A 20579-nucleotide genomic window follows, 5' to 3' on the forward strand; every position below is an offset into this window, starting at 1 on the left:
CCACCCCAGGTGCTATGAATTAGGCCCCGTACACACGCACGATTGTTGGCCGTAAATTGTTGGCCAACGTCTGATCTGCCGATTGTTGGCTTGTTAGTATGATGCTTCCGACAACCAACTGCAAATTTTCGGCCGAAAAAAATCTGGTGTGCATGCTATAAAATTTTTGTTGGCCAACAACAGAACGGCCGATTGTTCCTCAGTCAGTACAGATTTCGGCAGACAAAAATCAGATGAGCAAGACTGGGCATGCTCAGAGAAGAAAAAACACACTGAAAGTCAACCAGAACATGACATCACTTTTGAAGTTGGTTTTTGTTGGCCAACAAAAGTCCAGTGCAAATCTAGAGCACATTTCAACCAACAAACAACACTGGACAAAAGTTGGCCGATCAGTTGGCCAACAATCTGTGCGTGTGTACGGGGCTTAAGTAGATGCATTGCCTGCAGGCCTTCAGCTGAATGCAAGGAGGCACCTCTTCACTGACCACCAACGTAAGAAGACACCCCTCTACTGGATACTCATGTCAATAGGCAATTTTAAAGGGCCACCATTAACCACTTGCCGACCGCCGCACGACTATCTACGTCGGCGGTCAGCCCCTCACAGGCAAAGTGACGTAGGGCTACATCGCTTGCTTGTGAGGGTCTAGGGAGCGAGGCGCGCTCCCGCTCCTGCGTGGTCACGGACCCCCCCGCGCGTGTGACCGGCGAGGGAGAGGGAGAAAGTCAGGCGGCTTGTGTAAACAAGCCACCTGTCATTCTCCTCGGTGTAAAAACAGTGATCACACGGATCTACTATGCAGATCCGTTGATCAGTGTCATTACAGCTCAAGCCACAGCCAATCACAGTAGAAAGCACGCCCCTAGGGACACACACAGCCCCTCCCTCTCTAATAAAGTTAACCCCTTCACTACCAGTGTATTTTTACAGTAACAGTGCATATGTATAGCACTGATTACTGCAGTAATGTCACTGGTAACCCCAAAAGTGTCAAAAATGTCAGTCAAGGGTCCGATCTGTCCGCCGCAATGTCGCAGTACCGCAAAAAAATCGCAGATCGCCACCATTACGCGTTAAAAAAAAAAACAACAAAAATGACAAAAATCTTTCCCTTTGTTAGTAAACGCGATAACTTTTGCGCAAACCAATCAAAATACGCTTTTTGCGATTTTTTTTACCAAACATAGGTAGCATAAAACAAATTGGCCGAAAATGTTAAAAAATTTTGATTTTTACATTTTTTGGGGGGGGAATTTCATATAAAAAAAAGTGAAAAATATTGCTATTTTTGCAAAATGTACGCTCTTTTTTTGTTTATAGCGCATGATCAAAAAATCGCACAGGTGATCAAATACCACCAAAAGAAAGCTCTGTTTGTGGAAAAAAAAGGACACCAAATTCGTTTAGGTACAGCGTCGCACGACCTTGCAATTGCCTGTTAAAGTCACGCAGTGCCGAATCGCAAAATACCCCCTGGTCAGGAAGGGGGTAAAATCTTCCGGGCTTAAGTGGTTAAGAGAAGGCACTTTTTCACTGCTCACCAGTGTAAGAGAAGACCATGCCAAGCTTCAGGGTAAGGAGGCCCTTCAACACTGACTACCAATTACTACAATTATCCTTGTCCTAGTTTATTTTCTAAATATTATTATTATGTTTCATTTATTACTGAAAATAATTTGTCATATAGCGGAAGTAGATATGAATGGACACTGTATTTATAACTTATTGCCCCCAGCCTTCGCCAAATTCCTTTTTTTTTGCTGCAGTGATCTGACTTCCTGTTAGAGGGTGGCTACATTTATCCTCCATGGTTCCACGATATGTAGGAACGTAACCACCCTCTCTTGCTTACACCCAGGACGAACTATGGGATGCCTAGTATGCACAGAGCAGTGCACATGTCCTCTACTATCGTGCACTGCTCATTCCAGGAGAGGTTTGGGAGCTCAGGGAGGACATTACAGGGAGGCAGAAATGATTTAATGAAAAATAGATTAAGCACAGGATGCTACAGCGCTCTACACTTTTGTCGCTTGAAATAGGAGAAAACCACAGTCCTGTGCCGCTTGCAGTCCACTGGAGGGAATGGAAATAAAGGTATATAAATTATTTCCAGCATACTAGAGTGTGTGGAAAAATACATAGGAGTACCCAGGGCTTTTTTTCTCAGAGAATAGGTGCCGGAACTCCCCCTTTTCAAGTCACCCCTTGTATCCGCCCCTACCGACCTCCGAGCACCGTTTCTTGGTTCCACCCATTGCCCACCTCCGAAGACCACCCCATTTGTGGTACTAACTAATTTGCATTGAGCTTGTTAATAACAAGAAAAGCAGTAGAATAGATCCCCTGCAGCCAGCAACAATGGACCAATCACAACAAAACACCCCCTCCCTAGCAGCAACAACAGATCTCCTCGCAGCCAGCATCAGCAGACCCTCTGGAAGAATAGATCCCCACCCAGCAACAATGGACCACCTACAAAAAAATACCACCCCCTTCCTCAGCAACAATAGACCCCCGGAAGCAACAATAGACCTCTTCCTCAACAGTAGATTCCTCCCAGAAATGACTGAACCCCCAGCAAAATAAGACCCACCCTTAGCAACAATAGATCCCCTACAAGCAACAACAGATCTCCCCAGCAACAGACCCCCCTGCAATAATAGATTCCCTCCAGTAACAATAGATCCCCAGCAACCAGCATCAACAGACCCTGCAGCACACCTCCAGCACCCCTTGCCATTACATACATTCAGTCCTGGAGGTGCCGGAACTGCGTTCCCCTGCGTTCCCGCTGAAAAAAAAGCCCTGGGAGTACCATATAAGCATATAAATAGTCTCAGACCAGAGGGCAATACGGTTAAGAGATCAAAATAATAAATAAAGGCAATAGACTAAAAAGGTGATCACAGCCCAACTCCACAGAGCTGATGTTGCTGTACTTGGTGTGATGTTAAGCTAGACAAAAACACATACCTGTCCTTGTGGCCATGAGGGGAAAGAAAAACACCCGGCAAGGCCAACCTCTCCAGACTGCCACGGCAATACAGAGTAAAACCAACCACCAAGATGGTCGCCCTGAGTAATTGGAAGAACTAAAGCGGCGACCCGGAAATTATGTCAGTGGCAGATCATACAGTAGGGGAAAGGGGACCACATCCGACTATCTCTCAGCAGTAAGAACATGTTGTGAAGTGCTAGCTTCTTTTTCAAATCCAAATGAGAGAGAAAATGGAGGATACTTATATAGCCATCAGCACGGGAAGAGAGCCAGGACCGATGGAACCAAGCCGCCTATGATACTAAGGGCCGCTTACAAAACTAAACAACACGTTTAAAATACATATACAGTATGTTTATGCAAAACACCTTGTTATAAAAATAATACATAGATTATATTAATGTCACTTGAAATAACACATGAGCTTAATCCTCAATAAATACTGGAAAAGGGTAATTATAAAAAGGAATAGTAAATAATGAAGCATAATTCATATTTCCATGATTGGTCACTAAAACATTACATTAAAACAAAATACCATCCCAGCAGCAACAACAGGTCTCCCAGCAACAAGCATCAATAGATTCTCCAGCAGCCAGCAACAATAGACTCCCTTCCTCAACAACTGACCCCCCAGAAACAATTGACCTCCACACAAAAATAGATCCCCCTCCAGCAACAATCCCCCAGCAGCCAGCATTAATAGACCCTCCAACACACTCCAGCACTCCTTGTAATTACATACATTCAGTACTGGAGGTGCCGGAACTGCGTTCCCCCACGTTCCCACTAAAAATAGCACCGGTTTCATTTATTTAATTTTGTTTCGTTCATACATTTTTTAACGAATTCCAAATTTTCAGAATGATTACAATTCGAGATCAGTCGAAAAATGATCGACTGATTAGAATTATGTGTGAAGAATAGCTGGTTGTTAAGCAGTGGGCCGGAAGCTTGCTGCCGAATCTTTAACAACTGACGACGCATCAGCTGTCAGCGGGCTTTCCTACTGACAGCTGAAATGTACACAAAAGAATGCTGGCAATAGAAAAGACAGAAAAAGAACAGCGTGGGCCCCCCAATCTATACCAGGCCCTTCAGGTCTGGTATGGATTCTAATGGGAACCTCATGCTATATTTTTTTTAAAAATGGCGTGGGGTCCCTCTCAAAATCCATACCAGACCCTTATCCGAGCATGCAGTCCGATCCCCCCTCCTGAATCATATCAGACCACATGCCCTCAACATGAGGGGGGGGGGTGCTTTGGGGCGGGGAAGCTCTGAGTTCCCCATAACCCTGGGTGGTGTTTGTGAGGGTCTGTGTGCAAGGGGCTTATCGGAATCTGGAAGATCTCAGCCTCCCCACCATAGAACACCTTACCCAATTACCAAAAAAAATGTGAATAAAGGCACAGTACAAGTTTTTGACAATTCCTTTATTAAAAAATAAAAAACAATGTCTCCCGATGTAGATCCATCTTCAATCACGCCACCCGCTTCAGTCACCCGATGATGTCAGAGGGTGACCTGGTCCCCTTGTGATGTCACTGACCAGGGCATGCTGGGTTGATGACATCACAAGAGGGTGGAGTCGCCCGCTGATGTCATTGGGTGACTCCACCCCTACCTATTTAAGAAATGTCAGACGGAGGAGAAGGCAGTTGGTGGAGAGCCGACGGTGCGCGGGTCTGGTGGTGCGGTGGGCAGGGTGATTGATGACGGATCTACACCGGGGACATTGTTTTTGATTTTTTAATAAAATAATTGTTAAAAACTCGTGTGCTGTCTTCATTCACTTTTTACACTTTTTTTTGTGAATGTGTAGGGGTAATATGTACCCCATACTCATTGTCATGGGCAGGGTCGGGATCTGGGTGCCCAGATTCTGATGAGCCCCCCGCCTGTAGACCCCTAAAACCACCACTCATGGTCGTGGGGAAGAAGCCCTTGTCCCCATCAACAGGGGGACAAGGTGCTTTGGTGTGGGGGGCCCCCTGCCCCAAAGCACCACCCCCCCCCCCCATATTGAGTGCATGAGGGCATGTGGCCTGGTATGGTTCAGGAGCGGGAGGGGCACTCACTCGTCCCTCTCCTTTCCTGGCCTGCCGGGCCGCATGCTCAGATAAGGGCCTGGTAAGGAAGGATTGGGGAAGGGACCACACTCTGTCTTTTTCTGAATTTTCTATTGACACCTGCTGACAGCTGATGAGTAATCGCTTGTTGAGGACGCGGCAGCTGGCTTCCTGGCCCAGTCCTTAACAACTGGATATTCTTCACCCAGAATTCGAATCAGGAGCACATGTGCTGCGGGGTCTTTGGCTGGTGAGCAGAGTCCCGGAGGCAGGGTGGCGGCTGCCTCCTCCTCTGTAGCAGTGGTACGTGGCCTCTGGGGGTCACCCTGAGAGCCAGAGGAACGGAGCAGAACCCAGAGGTCCAGGAGAGCTGACTGAGGGGGAGACACTGGAAACCCTAGAAAAACAGTATCGTGAGTACAGGGGATTGTGTCAAGGGGCCTGACCTGAGGGGGGCCACCCCAACAGTAGGATAGTCAGCGGATGGGTGTCGGCAGTCAAGAAAGAGGATACTAGTAGAGTGCCCTGAAGATAATTTAGTTCATCAAGTCATCTGGAAAGATACTTAACCCTAAACCACCTAAGTGGCAAGGTGGATTAACAGCGGGGCTGTACCGAGAGGTAGAAGTGCTCCATTTTGTGAATAGTTAGTCTGGAGTATCCCACTATTCCCTTCTCCCATCCCTTTATAAAATAAAATACAAAACAACTACATACCCCTGGATTGATTATTGACTGAGCCAAGAAGTAAAGTGTTAGACTGTGAATGTCAAAGTTGCTATTGGTAACCCAGGGGGAACCGTAAGTGTAAAATCCAGCAGTCCTCAAGGGGGCAGTGCTACATGCTCTTCTGGAGGAATGGTCAAACATTCCCATAGACACACTCCTAAACCTTGTGGACAGCCTTCCCAGAAGAGTTGAAGCTGTTATAGCTGCAAAGGGTGGGCCAACTCAATATTGAACCCTACGGACTAAGATTGGGATGCCATTAAATTTTATGTGCGTGTAAAGGCAGGCGTCCCAATACTTTTAACAAAAAAGTCCCAATACTTTTAACAAAATATAGTGTGTATATATATATATATATATATATATATATATACACTATGTGAGAAAATAAATGACATGGCCATTAAGTAGTGGGTACGTATGGTTTATTTTTAGTAAAATAAGGCCCCTTTCACACATAGCTGATTCTGTTCCAATCAGTAGAGGATCAGTTCACAGATCTCCTGCTGATCAGATTAGAGTGGGGGATGACACTTGAGTTTGCGCAGAGCGAACACAGACAGAGCCCACTCTACTCTATGGGTAGTGACTCTGCTGTCCATTTACACCCGAGTTCCCCTGATCCACTTCGCCTAAATGGTGGAGGACGGAATCCCCTTCCTTTTTTTTTTTTTTTTTTTTTTAGTGGACCTGGTAGGACCTGGTCCATTTACACCCATCTGTCCATAGGGATGCATGGACCTTCTGATCAGGTCTGCCTGAAAAAGTGACAGCTGGATCTAATCTGGAACGCCCGTCTGAAAGGGGCCATGGGGATATAGTTTATTGTCACTTTAAGAACTGTTTTGTCCCAGGTGGTAAGTACACAAGGTATGCCAGTGGTGACATGGACTTTATATATTTCATTAACCACTTTACCACTAGAGGATTTTGCTGTCTTACGTCTGGGCCACTTTTTGCGATTTGGCACTGTGCGACTTTAACTGACAATTGCGCGGTCGTGCGACGCCATACCCAAACCAAATTTATGGCCTTTTTTTCCCACAAACAGAGTTTTCTTTTGGTGGTATTTGATCACCTGTGCGATTTTTAGTTTTTGCGCTATAAACAAAAAAAGAGCGTAAATTTTGCAAAAACAACAATATTTTTCACATTTTTTTATATGAAATTCCCCCCAAAAAAATGTAAAAATCAAAATTTTTTTAAATTTTTGGCCAATTTGTTTTCTGCTACCTATGTTTGGTAAAAAAATTCACAATAAGCGTATTTTGATTCGTTTGCGCAAAAGTTATTGTGTTTACTAACAAAGGGAAAGATTTTTGTCATTTTTGGTGTTTTTTTTTTTAACGCGTAATGGCGGCGATCTGCGATTTTTTTTGTGGGACTGCGACATTGCGGAGGACAGATCGGACCCTTGACTGATATTTTTGACACTTTTGGGGGTACCAGTGACATTACTACAGTAATCAGTGCTATATATATGCACTGTTACTGTAAAAATGACACTGGCAGGGAAGGGGTTAATTTTATTGGAGAGGGAGGGGTTAATGTATGCCTGGTGCTTACTGACGTGTGTGGGGGGAGGTGACTGAGTGACATAAGGACAGATCCAGGGTTCAGCTATGCTGAACCCTGCAATCTGACCCTGCCTGTCACTTGGGAGATCCGCCCGCTTGTGTTTACACAAGCAGGTGGATCTCCACACTAGATCCCCGACGATCGGGGAAGAGCAGCGGCAATCGCCGCTGCCCCTCCCCTGGCCCGACTCCCGCTGTGACTGAATACAGCGGGAGCGAGCCTCCGGCGGCGCGCGCACGCCGCCGAGAAGGGGGAGTGTCTGACGACGTAGATATACGTCGTCAGACGATAACGAGCCACTTTGCCGCAGTGCTATTACCGTACGCAGACGGCAAGTGGTTAGAAGAAAACTCCACCTTTGTTAGAAAACATAATACATTATATAAAAAAAAAATGTTACATAAGCTATTTTGTAACTTGTTTTTCTAAAGTAACTTTCAATTTCCAGATCCACCAATTAAGAAATTGTGATATTTGCATAACTCCTCCCACTGCTTATATCAGAGCTGAAAGTGGTTGTAAAGAATCAATGTTTTCTACCTTCGTGCATTCTTTGGATGAAGGTAAAAAAAATAAATAAAATCCCCCCATATACTTACCTGAGCCTGATCTTCCTCCAGGGGACTCTCCCTCCTCATTGGCTGAGACAGCAGTGGGAGCCAAATGTTATGTGGATAAAGCCGGCACACGAAAAGTCTTCTTCCAAGTATAATACTTTATTCCAACATGGATAGCGGTGACAACATGACAAATGTTGACGCGTTTCAAGTTTACGCCTTCCTCATAGCAGTGGGAGCCATTGTCAATCACAGCCATTGAGCTAATGAGGAGAGAGAGGGGTGGGGTGTGTGAATAGGCATGCACAGCAGTGGTTCGGGAGCCACCATAACAAATTGATGGTTCTGGGGCACTTGGCAGGAGGGAGGCGCCAGGAGCGCCTGCGCAGGATCCTAAAAGAAGAAGATCGGGGCCACTCTGTGTAAAACCACTGCACAGAGCAGGTAAGTATAACAGGTTCATTATTTTAATGTAAAAAAAAAAAAATCCAAACCTTTAACATCACTTGAAGGCTCTTGAGAGGAGTGATGTTTCAAGGAAGCTAATTACAGCACTCTGCCAACCCCTCCCACCAGCCACAATCTGCTTGCATTGCATAGAGAATCAAAGAAACCCAGTGATGATTTCACTGGGTGTAAAAATAAAGTATGTAATGAAAAAGGAAAGGTGTTATTTCATTTTGCTATGGTTTCAAATTACTGCACAAATTTGGAGACGTGTTCTTACCATGTCTGCCAGATGGTTCATTCCAACCTCATAGGTGTGAAGCCCCAGACTGTACTCCAGATTGTGGATGGTGACAAATTTCAGAGAATCTTCCCAGATCATTCGTCTTTTCATCTCTTCCATCTATGATAGAAAAAAAGAGAAAACAATTGCGCTAATCCAAAAATAAAATAAAAGCAGCAACCTCAAGTGAGACTAGCACCCAAAAAATGTCCAATATAAAATAAGTTGCGCTGTGGATGATGTATACAAGTTGATTGTATGGTGAAATAATAAAAGATCCGAATAATGTCCAGAATATGGAAACAAAAACGGGTAACTTGTACAGGTACCGCTTACCGGAAATATGATAAACAAAGGCCCATCAGTATGTTCAAATACGTCCTAGGGATGAGGTCCAGGTGGACTACCAGGTTCCAACGCGGATCCCTCAATGGAGTGGTAACATGTGTGATACAAAAAAATATACCGCCATAGCGTAAAACCAAAAAATAAGTGTAAAGAAAGGACACCCAAAGTGCAATGAGAACACCACTGCTCCCGTAGTGGAAGAAAACGTGATAAAAGGATGCCACAGAACCCCAATAGGTACTCCTTACCGAAATATAGAAGAAAAATAGCAGATGCACCAAAAAGGGGGGAAGGGGGATTACCCCAATAGGACAGCAGCTTACCACAAGGATGAGTATGGAGAGCTTATATATGACTGGATAGGTGTGACTTGAACATGCAAGCAAGTGGGGGGACACCTCTGATGGATAAAACACCCTTACCGACTCCCGATGATTTGGAGGCAGGAAGGATATGTATGGAACCGATCCGTTGTGTCTCCTCACTCAGATAGGGAACTCAGATAGACGGTATTGGGTCAACCATGGATGATACAAAATATGGAAAACGCCATAGTGTAAAACCCACGGATGTATTTATTGTTAAAAATGGTAATGCACTTACAGACAATCAGAAGATCAAATGCAGAGAGGAAAAAAAAGCCGCCGGCCGGACGGCTCAGCTCGCCCGTCCCTCGTGGACAGCAACGTGTAGGTGACGTCAGCACGCCGTGACCTGACGCGTTTCATCAAAGATGATATTCTCAAAGGTACGGGCGGCGTGCTGACGCCACCTATTAATAGCCATAGTGGTGATTAGATCGATGACCGGAAGTTCCCTAACCGCCATCTTGGTTGAGGTAACCCGGAACCGGAAGTTGCCTCCACGGTTCGGTAAACATCAATGGGAATAAAACAAAACAAACAAGGTGATCCTGCATAACCCAGAACCGGAAATCATGACGAACCCGGCACTGAGAGGGGTCAGGACCAACAGGATGTAAACAACATAAGGAGTAACCAAATAATGAGACCCGCGCCCGTAGGGGTTAGGCCAACCACTGTATGATGTAAAGTAAAATTTAATCAAAAATAATTAAATATTAGATATTGGATGTTGAATAGATCCAACATAGTCGTTGCACTAATTGAATAGTAAAACAAACTATGAATCAAATTTGTGCATAAATTAAATATATCAACAAGAATAATAAAAATATAAAAAAATTAAATTATATATATGTATTAAAATAAGTGGGAAATTCCGGTGATGGATTCTGACCCCAAAAGAAATTGTACAATATTTATAGACCCTGTTATGAATTGAAAAACAAAATAAAATATCCGTAACAGGCATCCAAAGATGAATTGGAAAATAAAAACAGTAACACATAACAAATAAGAATACAGTAACATTCTATAAATTTTGAAGGGCATATAGAGGTAACAATACGATAATTTCTGGACATAGTAATAAATTGTGAATTGGACAAGATATAATCTACCACCTTATGTGGACTATGAATTATCAATAAATGCATTGATTTCAGTATCTACATTTAAACCAAAAGGCATGTAGGTCTTGGCCCTATAGATCCATGCCATTTCAAGACGGGAGATACCTCTAGTTTGGGGCTCCCCCCTCCAGTGTGGAGTGAACCTGTCTATTCCAAGAAACAGCGTATTCCTAGGGTCACTGTTGTGGGCCTGTGCGTAATGCTTGGAAACAGAGTGCTTCGGGAACGCTTTCCTAATGTTGGTTACATGTTCATTAAGTCTGACATTAAGAGGGCGTTTAGTCCTGCCGATGTATTGGTAACCGCATGGACATTGAAGCAAGTATACCACTCCTTTGGTGGTACAGGAGATGAAGGGGTCAATGTCAAATGTTTTCCCCGTACTTTGGGAAGTAAACGATTTGGTGTTACGCTTCCTCACAGAGTTAAGTGAACAGATTTGACACACTGGACACACTGGTTCACTCCACACTGGAGGGGGGAGCCCCAAACTAGAGGTATCTCCCGTCTTGAAATGGCATGGATCTATAGGGCCAAGACCTACATGCCTTTTGGTTTAAATGTAGATACTGAAATCAATGCATTTATTGATAATTCATAGTCCACATAAGGTGGTAGATTATATCTTGTCCAATTCACAATTTATTACTATGTCCAGAAATTATCGTATTGTTACCTCTATATGCCCTTCAAAATTTATAGAATGTTACTGTATTCTTATTTGTTATGTGTTACTGTTTTTATTTTCCAATTCATCTTTGGATGCCTGTTACGGATATTTTATTTTGTTTTTCAATTCATAACAGGGTCTATAAATATTGTACAATTTCTTTTGGGGTCAGAATCCATCACCGGAATTTCCCACTTATTTTAATACATATATATAATTTAATTTTTTTATATTTTTATTATTCTTGTTGATATATTTAATTTATGCACAAATTTGATTCATAGTTTGTTTTACTATTCAATTAGTGCAACGACTATGTTGGATCTATTCAACATCCAATATCTAATATTTAATTATTTTTGATTAAATTTTACTTTACATCATACAGTGGTTGGCCTAACCCCTACGGGCGCGGGTCTCATTATTTGGTTACTCCTTATGTTGTTTACATCCTGTTGGTCCTGACCCCTCTCAGTGCCGGGTTCGTCATGATTTCCGGTTCTGGGTTATGCAGGATCACCTTGTTTGTTTTGTTTTATTCCCATTGATGTTTACTGGACCGTGGAGGCAACTTCCGGTTCCGGGTTACCTCAACCAAGATGGCGGTTAGGGAACTTCCGGTCATCGATCTAATCACCACTATGGCTATTAATAGGTGGCGTCAGCACGCCGCCCGTACCTTTGAGAATATCATCTTTGATGAAACGCGTCAGGTCACGGCGTGCTGACGTCACCTACACGTTGCTGTCCACGAGGGACGGGCGAGCTGAGCCGTCCGGCCGGCGGCTTTTTTTTCCTCTCTGCATTTGATCTTCTGATTGTCTGTAAGTGCATTACCATTTTTAACAATAAATACATCCGTGGGTTTTACACTATGGCGTTTTCCATATTTTGTATCATCCATGGTTGACCCAATACCGTCTATCTGAGTTCCCTATCTGAGTGAGGAGACACAACGGATCGGTTCCATACATATCCTTCCTGCCTCCAAATCATCGGGAGTCGGTAAGGGTGTTTTATCCATCAGAGGTGTCCCCCCACTTGCTTGCATGTTCAAGTCACACCTATCCAGTCATATATAAGCTCTCCATACTCATCCTTGTGGTAAGCTGCTGTCCTATTGGGGTAATCCCCCTTCCCCCCTTTTTGGTGCATCTGCTATTTTTCTTCTATATTTCGGTAAGGAGTACCTATTGGGGTTCTGTGGCATCCTTTTATCACGTTTTCTTCCACTACGGGAGCAGTGGTGTTCTCATTGCACTTTGGGTGTCCTTTCTTTACACTTATTTTTTGGTTTTACGCTATGGCGGTATATTTTTTTGTATCACACATGTTACCACTCCATTGAGGGATCCGCGTTGGAACCTGGTAGTCCACCTGGACCTCATCCCTAGGACGTATTTGAACATACTGATGGGCCTTTGTTTATCATATTTCCGGTAAGCGGTACCTGCACAAGTTACCCGTTTTTGTTTCCATATTCTGGACATTATTCGGATCTTTTATTATTTCACCATACAATCAACTTGTATACATCATCCACAGCGCAACTTATCTTCCATCTATGATGTCAGGAAATGGATATCGTCATCAGAATACACATAATACAGATGCAGAGTCATATAGAAATGGCCTGTATACTAGTCAGGTAATACTGTATTTCAGTTTTTTATAGTGGGAAGATATTGGAGTCACCAAAATTTATATGAAGCAGACGAGTGATAAAATCATTTGTACCTTCTAAAATGAAACATCAGACTTTACATGGTTCTTCAAATGAACCTTTAACATTCAGAGCCGTCTTTAACAGAGGGGGTAAATGGGGCAGCTGCCCCGAGCCCATTCATTTTTGTGGGGGCCCAAAGCAGCTGCCCCCTGAGCCTACGATACCTGCGAATAGCTGATTAGTGAATTTGGGAGGGCCCAATAAAATGTTGGTCCTGGGCCCAATCAGTAATAAAGATGGCCCTGATAATATTTGTGATCAATCAAAACCGATTTAAAGAAAAAAAAAAAGGAAGGAGCCTGTATGTACTTTATGTATCTTCTTCAAGTGTATCTAAACCCAGGAGCAATAATGTAATATATTGCACCTTACCAAGCCTTAGAAGTGGTGGCTGCATTCATAAATAAAGATTTATGTCATTTTTATTGTTTTTTTTTTTTTTAACTAGTAGTGGCGGCGATCTACGATTTTTTTTTTTTTTTTGCAGGACTGCGACATTGCGGCGGACAGATCGGACCCCTGACTAACATTTTTGACACTTTTGGGGGTACCAGTGACATTACTACAGTAATCAGTGCTATACATATGCACTGTTACTGTCAAAATGACACTGGCAGGGAAGGGGTTAACTTTATTAGTGATCAAGGGGTTAAGTGTGTCCCTAGGGGCGTGATTCTAACTTTAAAGGGGCGTGGCTTTTGATGTAACCACAGAGACATACGATCCTACATAGCAGGATCGTATTATCTCTGCAGTTACACCAGGGATAGTGACAGACGGTTGTGTTTACATCAGCCGCCTGCCTTTCTCACTCTCCCGCGAGAGATCGCGAGTGGCAGGCGGACATCGGAGCCGCCGGTCACACGCGCAGGGATGGCCTACAGGCTCCTGGGCGAGCGACATAGTACTACGTCGCTTTGCCCAGGAGCGGCTGACTGCAGCAGTATATGTACTTGCGGCGGTCGGCAAGTGGTTAACTACTTCAGCCCGGAAGGCTCACCCCCTTCCTGACCAGGCCATTTTTTTGAGATACGGCACTACTTTGCTTTAACTGACAATTGTGCGGCCCTGCGACGATGTACCCAAATAATATTTGTGTCCATTTTTCCCCAAAAATAAAGCTTTCTTTTGGTGGCAAAAGAAACCTCTGCGGTTTAAATTTTTTGCGCTATAAACAAAAAATGAAATCAATTATTTTTAGTTTCTGCTATAAAACCTATGCAATTACAAAATGTCAAAAAATCTAATTTCTTCATTAATTTAGGCCAATATGTATTCTGCTACATATTTTTGGTAAAATAAATCCCAGTAAGCGTATATTGATTGGTTTGAACTAGGGATCAATCGATTATCGGCAATGCCCATATATCGAGGGCCGATATGCACTTTCCCCGATATATCGGAATCAGCCCCTGAGTTTACCGATATTGCCAATATTTCGGGGAAGTGTTTGTACCGGAGTGATGCCTGCAGCTAGAGGCATTACCTCATCACCACCACAGCTGCCACAGATCCCACCCCCTCATAACTGCCAAGGATCCCACCCCCTTCACCACCAGCACTGCCTCTAATCCCATCCCCCTCACAACCACCACCACTGCCACAGATCTTATCCCCTTCACCACCACCAGTACTACAACCGATCCCAAGGGGGCACTCAGGTGGATGTAAGGGGCATTCTTGAAGTATTAAGTGGGCACTCTAGTGGTACTGTTTTAGTACCTCCAGAGTGCCCCCTTAAATCTTCCAGAATGCTCCCTTACATACTCCAAAATGCCAACTAGTAATAGTAAGGTCAGTGGCAGAACTGCCAGGGTCCCAAAGGTCCCACTTATGACTTGGCCCTGGTGCTCCACCACCATGTGGGAGCCTCAAGACAGCAGGAGGTGGCCCCCTGCAGAACATGAGAAAGGGCCCTGGGATGGGGTCAGGGGGGGACCCTTCATGGTTTCTTGCACCCGGGCCCTAAAGATTGTAGCTATGCCTCTGCTTTTAAATACAACTGGTCCTTTGAAGGCAAGCGTGATGTTGATGCGCCCCACAATGACTATCGAGTTTGACACCCCTGGTCTACAATAATTTCATGGCTTTTCACATTTTGGCAGCGGAGCCCTAATATTGACATTTCAGTAATAATATAACAAATTGGGGTGTAACTATTGAATGCGATGGGCCAAGGCCGGGGCAAGCTGACATCACACTTCATGTCGTATAATATGCAGCGCCCTTCCCATTATTTGACAGCCATACTGCTAAATACATTTTCATGTGCTCATCAAATATTAAGGTAATAGACACCTGGCTACAACTAAATCCAGGAAAAAATATGTTTTTCAAGGCCTATTATCCCAAAAAATGACTGCATATTGATAGTTGTGTATGTTAATGTATCACCTTTTTTTGGGGATTGAAAATTCATGTCAGTGTTCCTGCTAAGGAGATTTGGTATCTCTCCATTTGTCCAAGTGTTCATTGCTACCGGTTCAAAAAGTGAGGAAAAATCCTCAATTTTGAGTTGTGACCAGGATAGCAATAGACAGGAAAACTTCAAATGGAGACACTTATTCCTATGACAACTAAGAGTGGATTTTCTCTTACTTCCTGTTGTGTGTATAGGACAGGAAGTGAAGGGAAATCTGCCCAATGGGACAAAGATGGGGAAAAAAACCCTTCCCTAACCTATCCAAAGTAAAAAAAAAATATGTTTTGGCTTTAGATCCATGTAATAATAGTATTCATAACAGAAATGTATTTTGAAGGAACGTAATAATATCATGTCATATGTTAAGACAGACATAGTCATTAGAATAAAGTATTTTTACAATAGTGGTTCTTTAGTTATTCTAATTGGTTCCCAATCTTAACCCAATGTAATCAATCAGAATCCACTAGTTCCCGGGAAACTGGATAGCTTCACTGCCCTTTTCATACCATTATTGCTTGTTCTACTATTTTACAGAGTAATTATCACATCTTATAAACAACAAGGAAGAACCCCCCTAAGGGAACGGGACTCTAACCACTTGCCGACCGCCGCCCGACTATATACGGCGGCAGTCAGCCCCTCCCAGGCAAAGTGACGTACCGGTAAGTCACTAGCCTGGGAGAGAATAGGGGGCGAGCGTGTGCCGCCGGAGGCGCGCTCCTGCCCCCGCTCGTACTCGACGAAGCCGGCGTGTGTGACCGATGTCCGCCGGTCACTCCCGATCGTCGGGCAGAGAGGGAGAAAGGCAGGCGGCTGATGTAAACAAAGCCGCCTGTCACTCTCCCCTGTGTAAAAACACAGATCACTCGGTCCTGCTATGTAGGACCGTTGATCTGTGCTATTACACCTCAAGCCACATCCAATGACAGTTAGAAACATGCCCCTAGGGATACACTTAACCCCTCCCTCTCCAATAAAGTTAACCCCTTCCCTCCTTAGTCATTTTTACAGTAACAGTGCATATGTATAGAACTGATTACTGTAGTAATGTCACTGGTACCCCCAAAAGTGTCAAAAATGTCAGTCAAGGGTCCGATCTGTCCGCTGCAATGTCGCAGTACCGCAAAAAAATCGCAGATCGCCGCCATTGCGCGTTAAAAAAAAAACAACAAAAATGACAAAAATCTTTCCCTTAGTTAGTAAATGCAATAACTTTTGCGCAAACCAATCAAAATACCCTTATTGTGATTTTTTTTACCAAACATAGGTAGCAGAAAACAAATTGGCCAAAAATTTAAAAAAATTTTAATTTTTACATTTTTTGGGGGGGGAATTTCATATAAAAAAATGTGAAAAATATTGTTATTTTTGCAAAATTGTCGCTCTTTTTTTGTTAATAGCGCATGATCAAAAAATCGCACAGGTGATCAAATACCACCAAAAGAAAGCTCTGTTTGTGGGAAAAAAAGGACGTCAAATTAGTTTGGGTACAAACATGGTAACATATACATGAAAAATGTAATAATAAGGTATAAAAACTTGTCATGATCACACAATGATGGTAGAGCATTGGTTTCCAGTAGACACCCTACGTGTTACGGGAAATACCCTTCGTCAGGGGTGAATATGGGAACTCATATGCTTGAAAGATTTTTCATGGATAGAATGGCTGACCATGTCAGGGTGGGATGAAGATCCAGGAAGTAAGTGGATGAAATGACAGACAAGGATGGAATGTCAAGAGTAAAGAAGGAGAGGTGGCCCAAAAGATGTCTCCGACACAGGTCCCTATATAGGGAGCCTAGCTGGGTTGCCTGAAGCAGTCCATGTGCAATCTATAGGTAAGTCTGAATGGCAGGAGGCACTAATAGATCATGACTTAGATCAAAATAGTAGTGGCAATCCAAGTCTGCAAGCCAGGGGCTCAGATAACTTGTAGATGCCAAAAAGTTACCGACCGTCTGGGTCAGGAGGAGCCAGCAATGCCCAGAGGAGGGTCGGTAACTTTTTGGCATCTACAAGTTATCTGAACCCCTGGCTTGCAGGCCTGGATTGCCACTAATATTTTGATCTAAGTCATGATTTATTAGTACCTCCTGTATGCTAGCCTCCCTAAGGATCTATATTCAGACTTATCTATAGATTGCACATGGACCGTTTTAGGCAACCCAGCTAGGCTCCCTATACAGGAACCTGTGTCGGAGACATCTTTTGGGCCACCTCTCCTTCTTTACTCTTGACGTTCCATCCTGCTCTGTCATTTCATCCACTTACTTACTGGATCCTTATCCCATCCTGACATGGTCAGCCATTCTATCCATGAAAAATCATTCATGCATATGAGTTCCCATATTCACACCCCTGACGAAGGGCATTTCCCGTAACGCGTAGGGTGTCTTCTGGAAACCAATGCTTTACCATCTTTGTGTGATCATGACAAGTTTTTATACCTTATTATTACATTTTTCATGTATATGTTACCATGTTGATTTTTAATGTGTTCTATTAAAATTTATAATTTTTAATTGATATTGTGGTGTTACTTTTGGCCTTTAACCACTTGCCGATTGCAGCACGTCTATATACGGCGGCAGTCAGCCCCTCACAGGCAAAGTGACGTAGGGGTAGGTCACTAGCCTGTGAGGCTCTAGGGGGCTAGCATGCCACTGGAGGCACGCTCCCGCCCCCACTAGTTCACGGACCCCTATTATATTAAATCATTTTTTCATTTTTAATTGTTTATCATTTTTAATATTTATCATTTTTAATTGATATTGTGGTGTTACTTTTGGCCTTTAAAGTCCCGTTCCCTTAGGGGGGTTCTTCCTTGTTTTTGCAATTGGGAATGTCGGCCATTTAACACCCTGCTCTGCCTAGATGAGTGCCCCCCAGGGGAGGGCTGGGCCAGGGGGTAGGGGGGAAGGGGGGCAATTGCCCCCCCCCCCCCCCGGGCCACTCTGATGCCCTGCAAAAAGGCTGCACCGCTTCTGCCACAGACATGCCTAAAGGATTCCTGGTGAAGAGGTGAAGAGAAGTAAAAAGTCTGCACTGCTGACCTACTGAGTGCGGGATGAAGACAAGGACAGAGCGCAGGCCCCCCACCCCCCAGCATGGATGCTGTAGAGACCGGTTCCATGCCCCACTGGAGACTCTCCTCTTCCAGGCAGCCCGACCGAGCTGTCCCAGCTCCCCCCAACTGCCTCCTGCTGGTCAGGAAACCTTATTCGGTGAGTAGAGAGCACCTGGAGCAGAGCTTCAGCCTGGAATGGGGGTCAAGAGGAGGCGGGCCGAGTTGCTGCACCATGCACCTCCGATTTGTACTTGCCCCCTGGGCTGAAAGTTGCCAGTCAGCCCCTGGTGCCCCCTATATATCTTATAAGCAAGGACAAGATGGTGTCATGCCAAAAATGATGCAAAAACAATGATATGAAAGCAAACATCAAATAAAGGTCCTCTTTGGCATTTTACGTTACCTCATCCATGTAGACTTTGTCGTGTTTTGTAGCCCATAGCTTCCAGTGGTCATCCAAGGTGGAATCAGGACCACCATGAACAGACATTATAATGATGAGCAAGCATACAAGACTGGTTATAGGGGACCACATTATCTTACAATGCCGACCTGTTAAAAAAAAAATAAAAGTAAAAATTAGGGAATTTTACGAGTTTATACTGTACTAACTTTTCTGGCTGTAGCAATACTCCAGGGAAACTTCCTTGCTTAAATTTACTAACTATTAAAGCCAATACCCACTACTCCAGTAGACCACCTGCCCTTTCAGCCCCGCATCCAATCACTGTCCAGATCTTGCCACCTTCATCTTGGTAACATTTCAAAAATGTGCCCAAAAATACACCTCTTCTTAATTAATGACACCACCCTGCTACTAATTCACTTCTTTGTTATCTCCCACCTCAACTATTTCAACTGGATGGCTTAACTCTACACTAGCTGTCCCCACTTTAGTCTATTATAAATGCTATTGCCAGACTCATCCACCTTACCGACCTCTCTGTATCTACCACCCCTCTCTGCCAATCCCTCCTCTTTCCCATTGAATAAAAACCAAAAATATTATCACCAAACCATCCTCATCTCTCTTCCCAAGAGCTGCTGCTTTCTAGCCACCCTCGCTGCCTCCTCCCATGCTAGCCTCCAGGAATTCTCCAGAGCCCCTTCCATCCTCTGAAACTCCCTACCTCAATCAATCCAGCTGTTTCCTAAGGTCTGCCTAAACCTGAAAAGATGAAACGGCATTGTCCAGCATAAAACATCATAGATTAAAATATTGTAGTTTTTGGTCCTGCAAGACAGTAGTATACATGGAATGTCTCTCTGGACACCATTAAAAATGCTGCCAATTCTGGTTGCTACTCACCTAGATGTATTCACAGCTGCTGCTGGCGTAGGAACGGCAAAATTGGAGAACTATTCACTGCTAAATGAGTCACAGTTCATTTAGCAATTGTCAAAGCAAAGCCACCAGACTGCAGTATATAAATTGTTTTTTTTGATGGGCGTTGCCTGAACTGGTCTTACGTCCTGGAAGATATCTATGATATCAGCCTACCCAACCAAAAACCGCGATGACTATCAGTGTAAAGTTGCACAATCCCACTACAAGCACCTAAACATTCTAATTCTGCATCCAATCTTTGAATATTTGAATAATTTGTTAAACCACCCTTTTCTTTAATTACATCCTATAGTCTGTTGGGATAGGTCTCTACTAATGCCTCGTACACACGCAACGATTGTTGGCCGTGAATTTTCGGCCAACGTCCGATCGGCCGACTTTGGGCTTGTTAGTATGATGCTTCCGACAACCGACTGCGACTTTTCGACCGAACAAAATCTGGTGTGCAGGCTATAAAATTTTTGTTGGCCGTCAACAGAACGGCCGATTTTCCGTCAGTCAGTACAGATTTCGGGAGACAAAAATCAGATGAGCAAGACTGGGCATGCTCAGAGAAGAAAAAACACACGGAAAGTCAACCATCACATGACATCACTTCTGAAGTTGGTTTTTGTTGGCCGAGAAAATTTGTGTGCAGTCTAGAGCACATTTAAACCAACACAACACTGGACAAAAGACGGCCGTTTGGTCGGCCGATAATCGTTGCGTGTGTACGAGGCATTACTTTGCACATCTAGACTTTGCAATATTTGCCCACTCTTCTTTGCAGAACTGCTCAAGTCATGTTAAATTTGATGGTGACTGTTGTGGACTGCATAGATTTTCA

The 20579-nt window shown here is 43.9% G+C and overlaps 1 protein-coding gene across 1 annotated transcript in view; it reads right to left on the bottom strand.

The window, feature by feature from the left end:
• The window catches only part of LOC309569806 (cathepsin S-like), a 71191-nt gene extending 51399 nt beyond the window's left edge, over window positions 1–19792 (bottom strand). Inside the window, exons 1-3 of the mRNA XM_082275809.1 lie at window positions 19715–19792; window positions 18809–18957; window positions 8669–8791 (exon numbers count right to left, since the gene is read on the bottom strand). Coding sequence (XP_082131935.1) covers window positions 8669–8791; window positions 18809–18940 — 255 coding nt within the window. The 5' untranslated portion in view covers window positions 18941–18957; window positions 19715–19792. The remainder of the gene's footprint in view (window positions 1–8668; window positions 8792–18808; window positions 18958–19714) is intronic.
• Between the last annotated feature and the right edge of the window lie 787 nt (window positions 19793–20579).

The sequence above is a fragment of the Pelophylax lessonae genome (genome assembly GCF_965119305.1).
Source record: "Pelophylax lessonae genome assembly, chromosome: 13".
Lineage (NCBI taxonomy): Eukaryota > Metazoa > Chordata > Amphibia > Anura > Ranidae > Pelophylax > Pelophylax lessonae.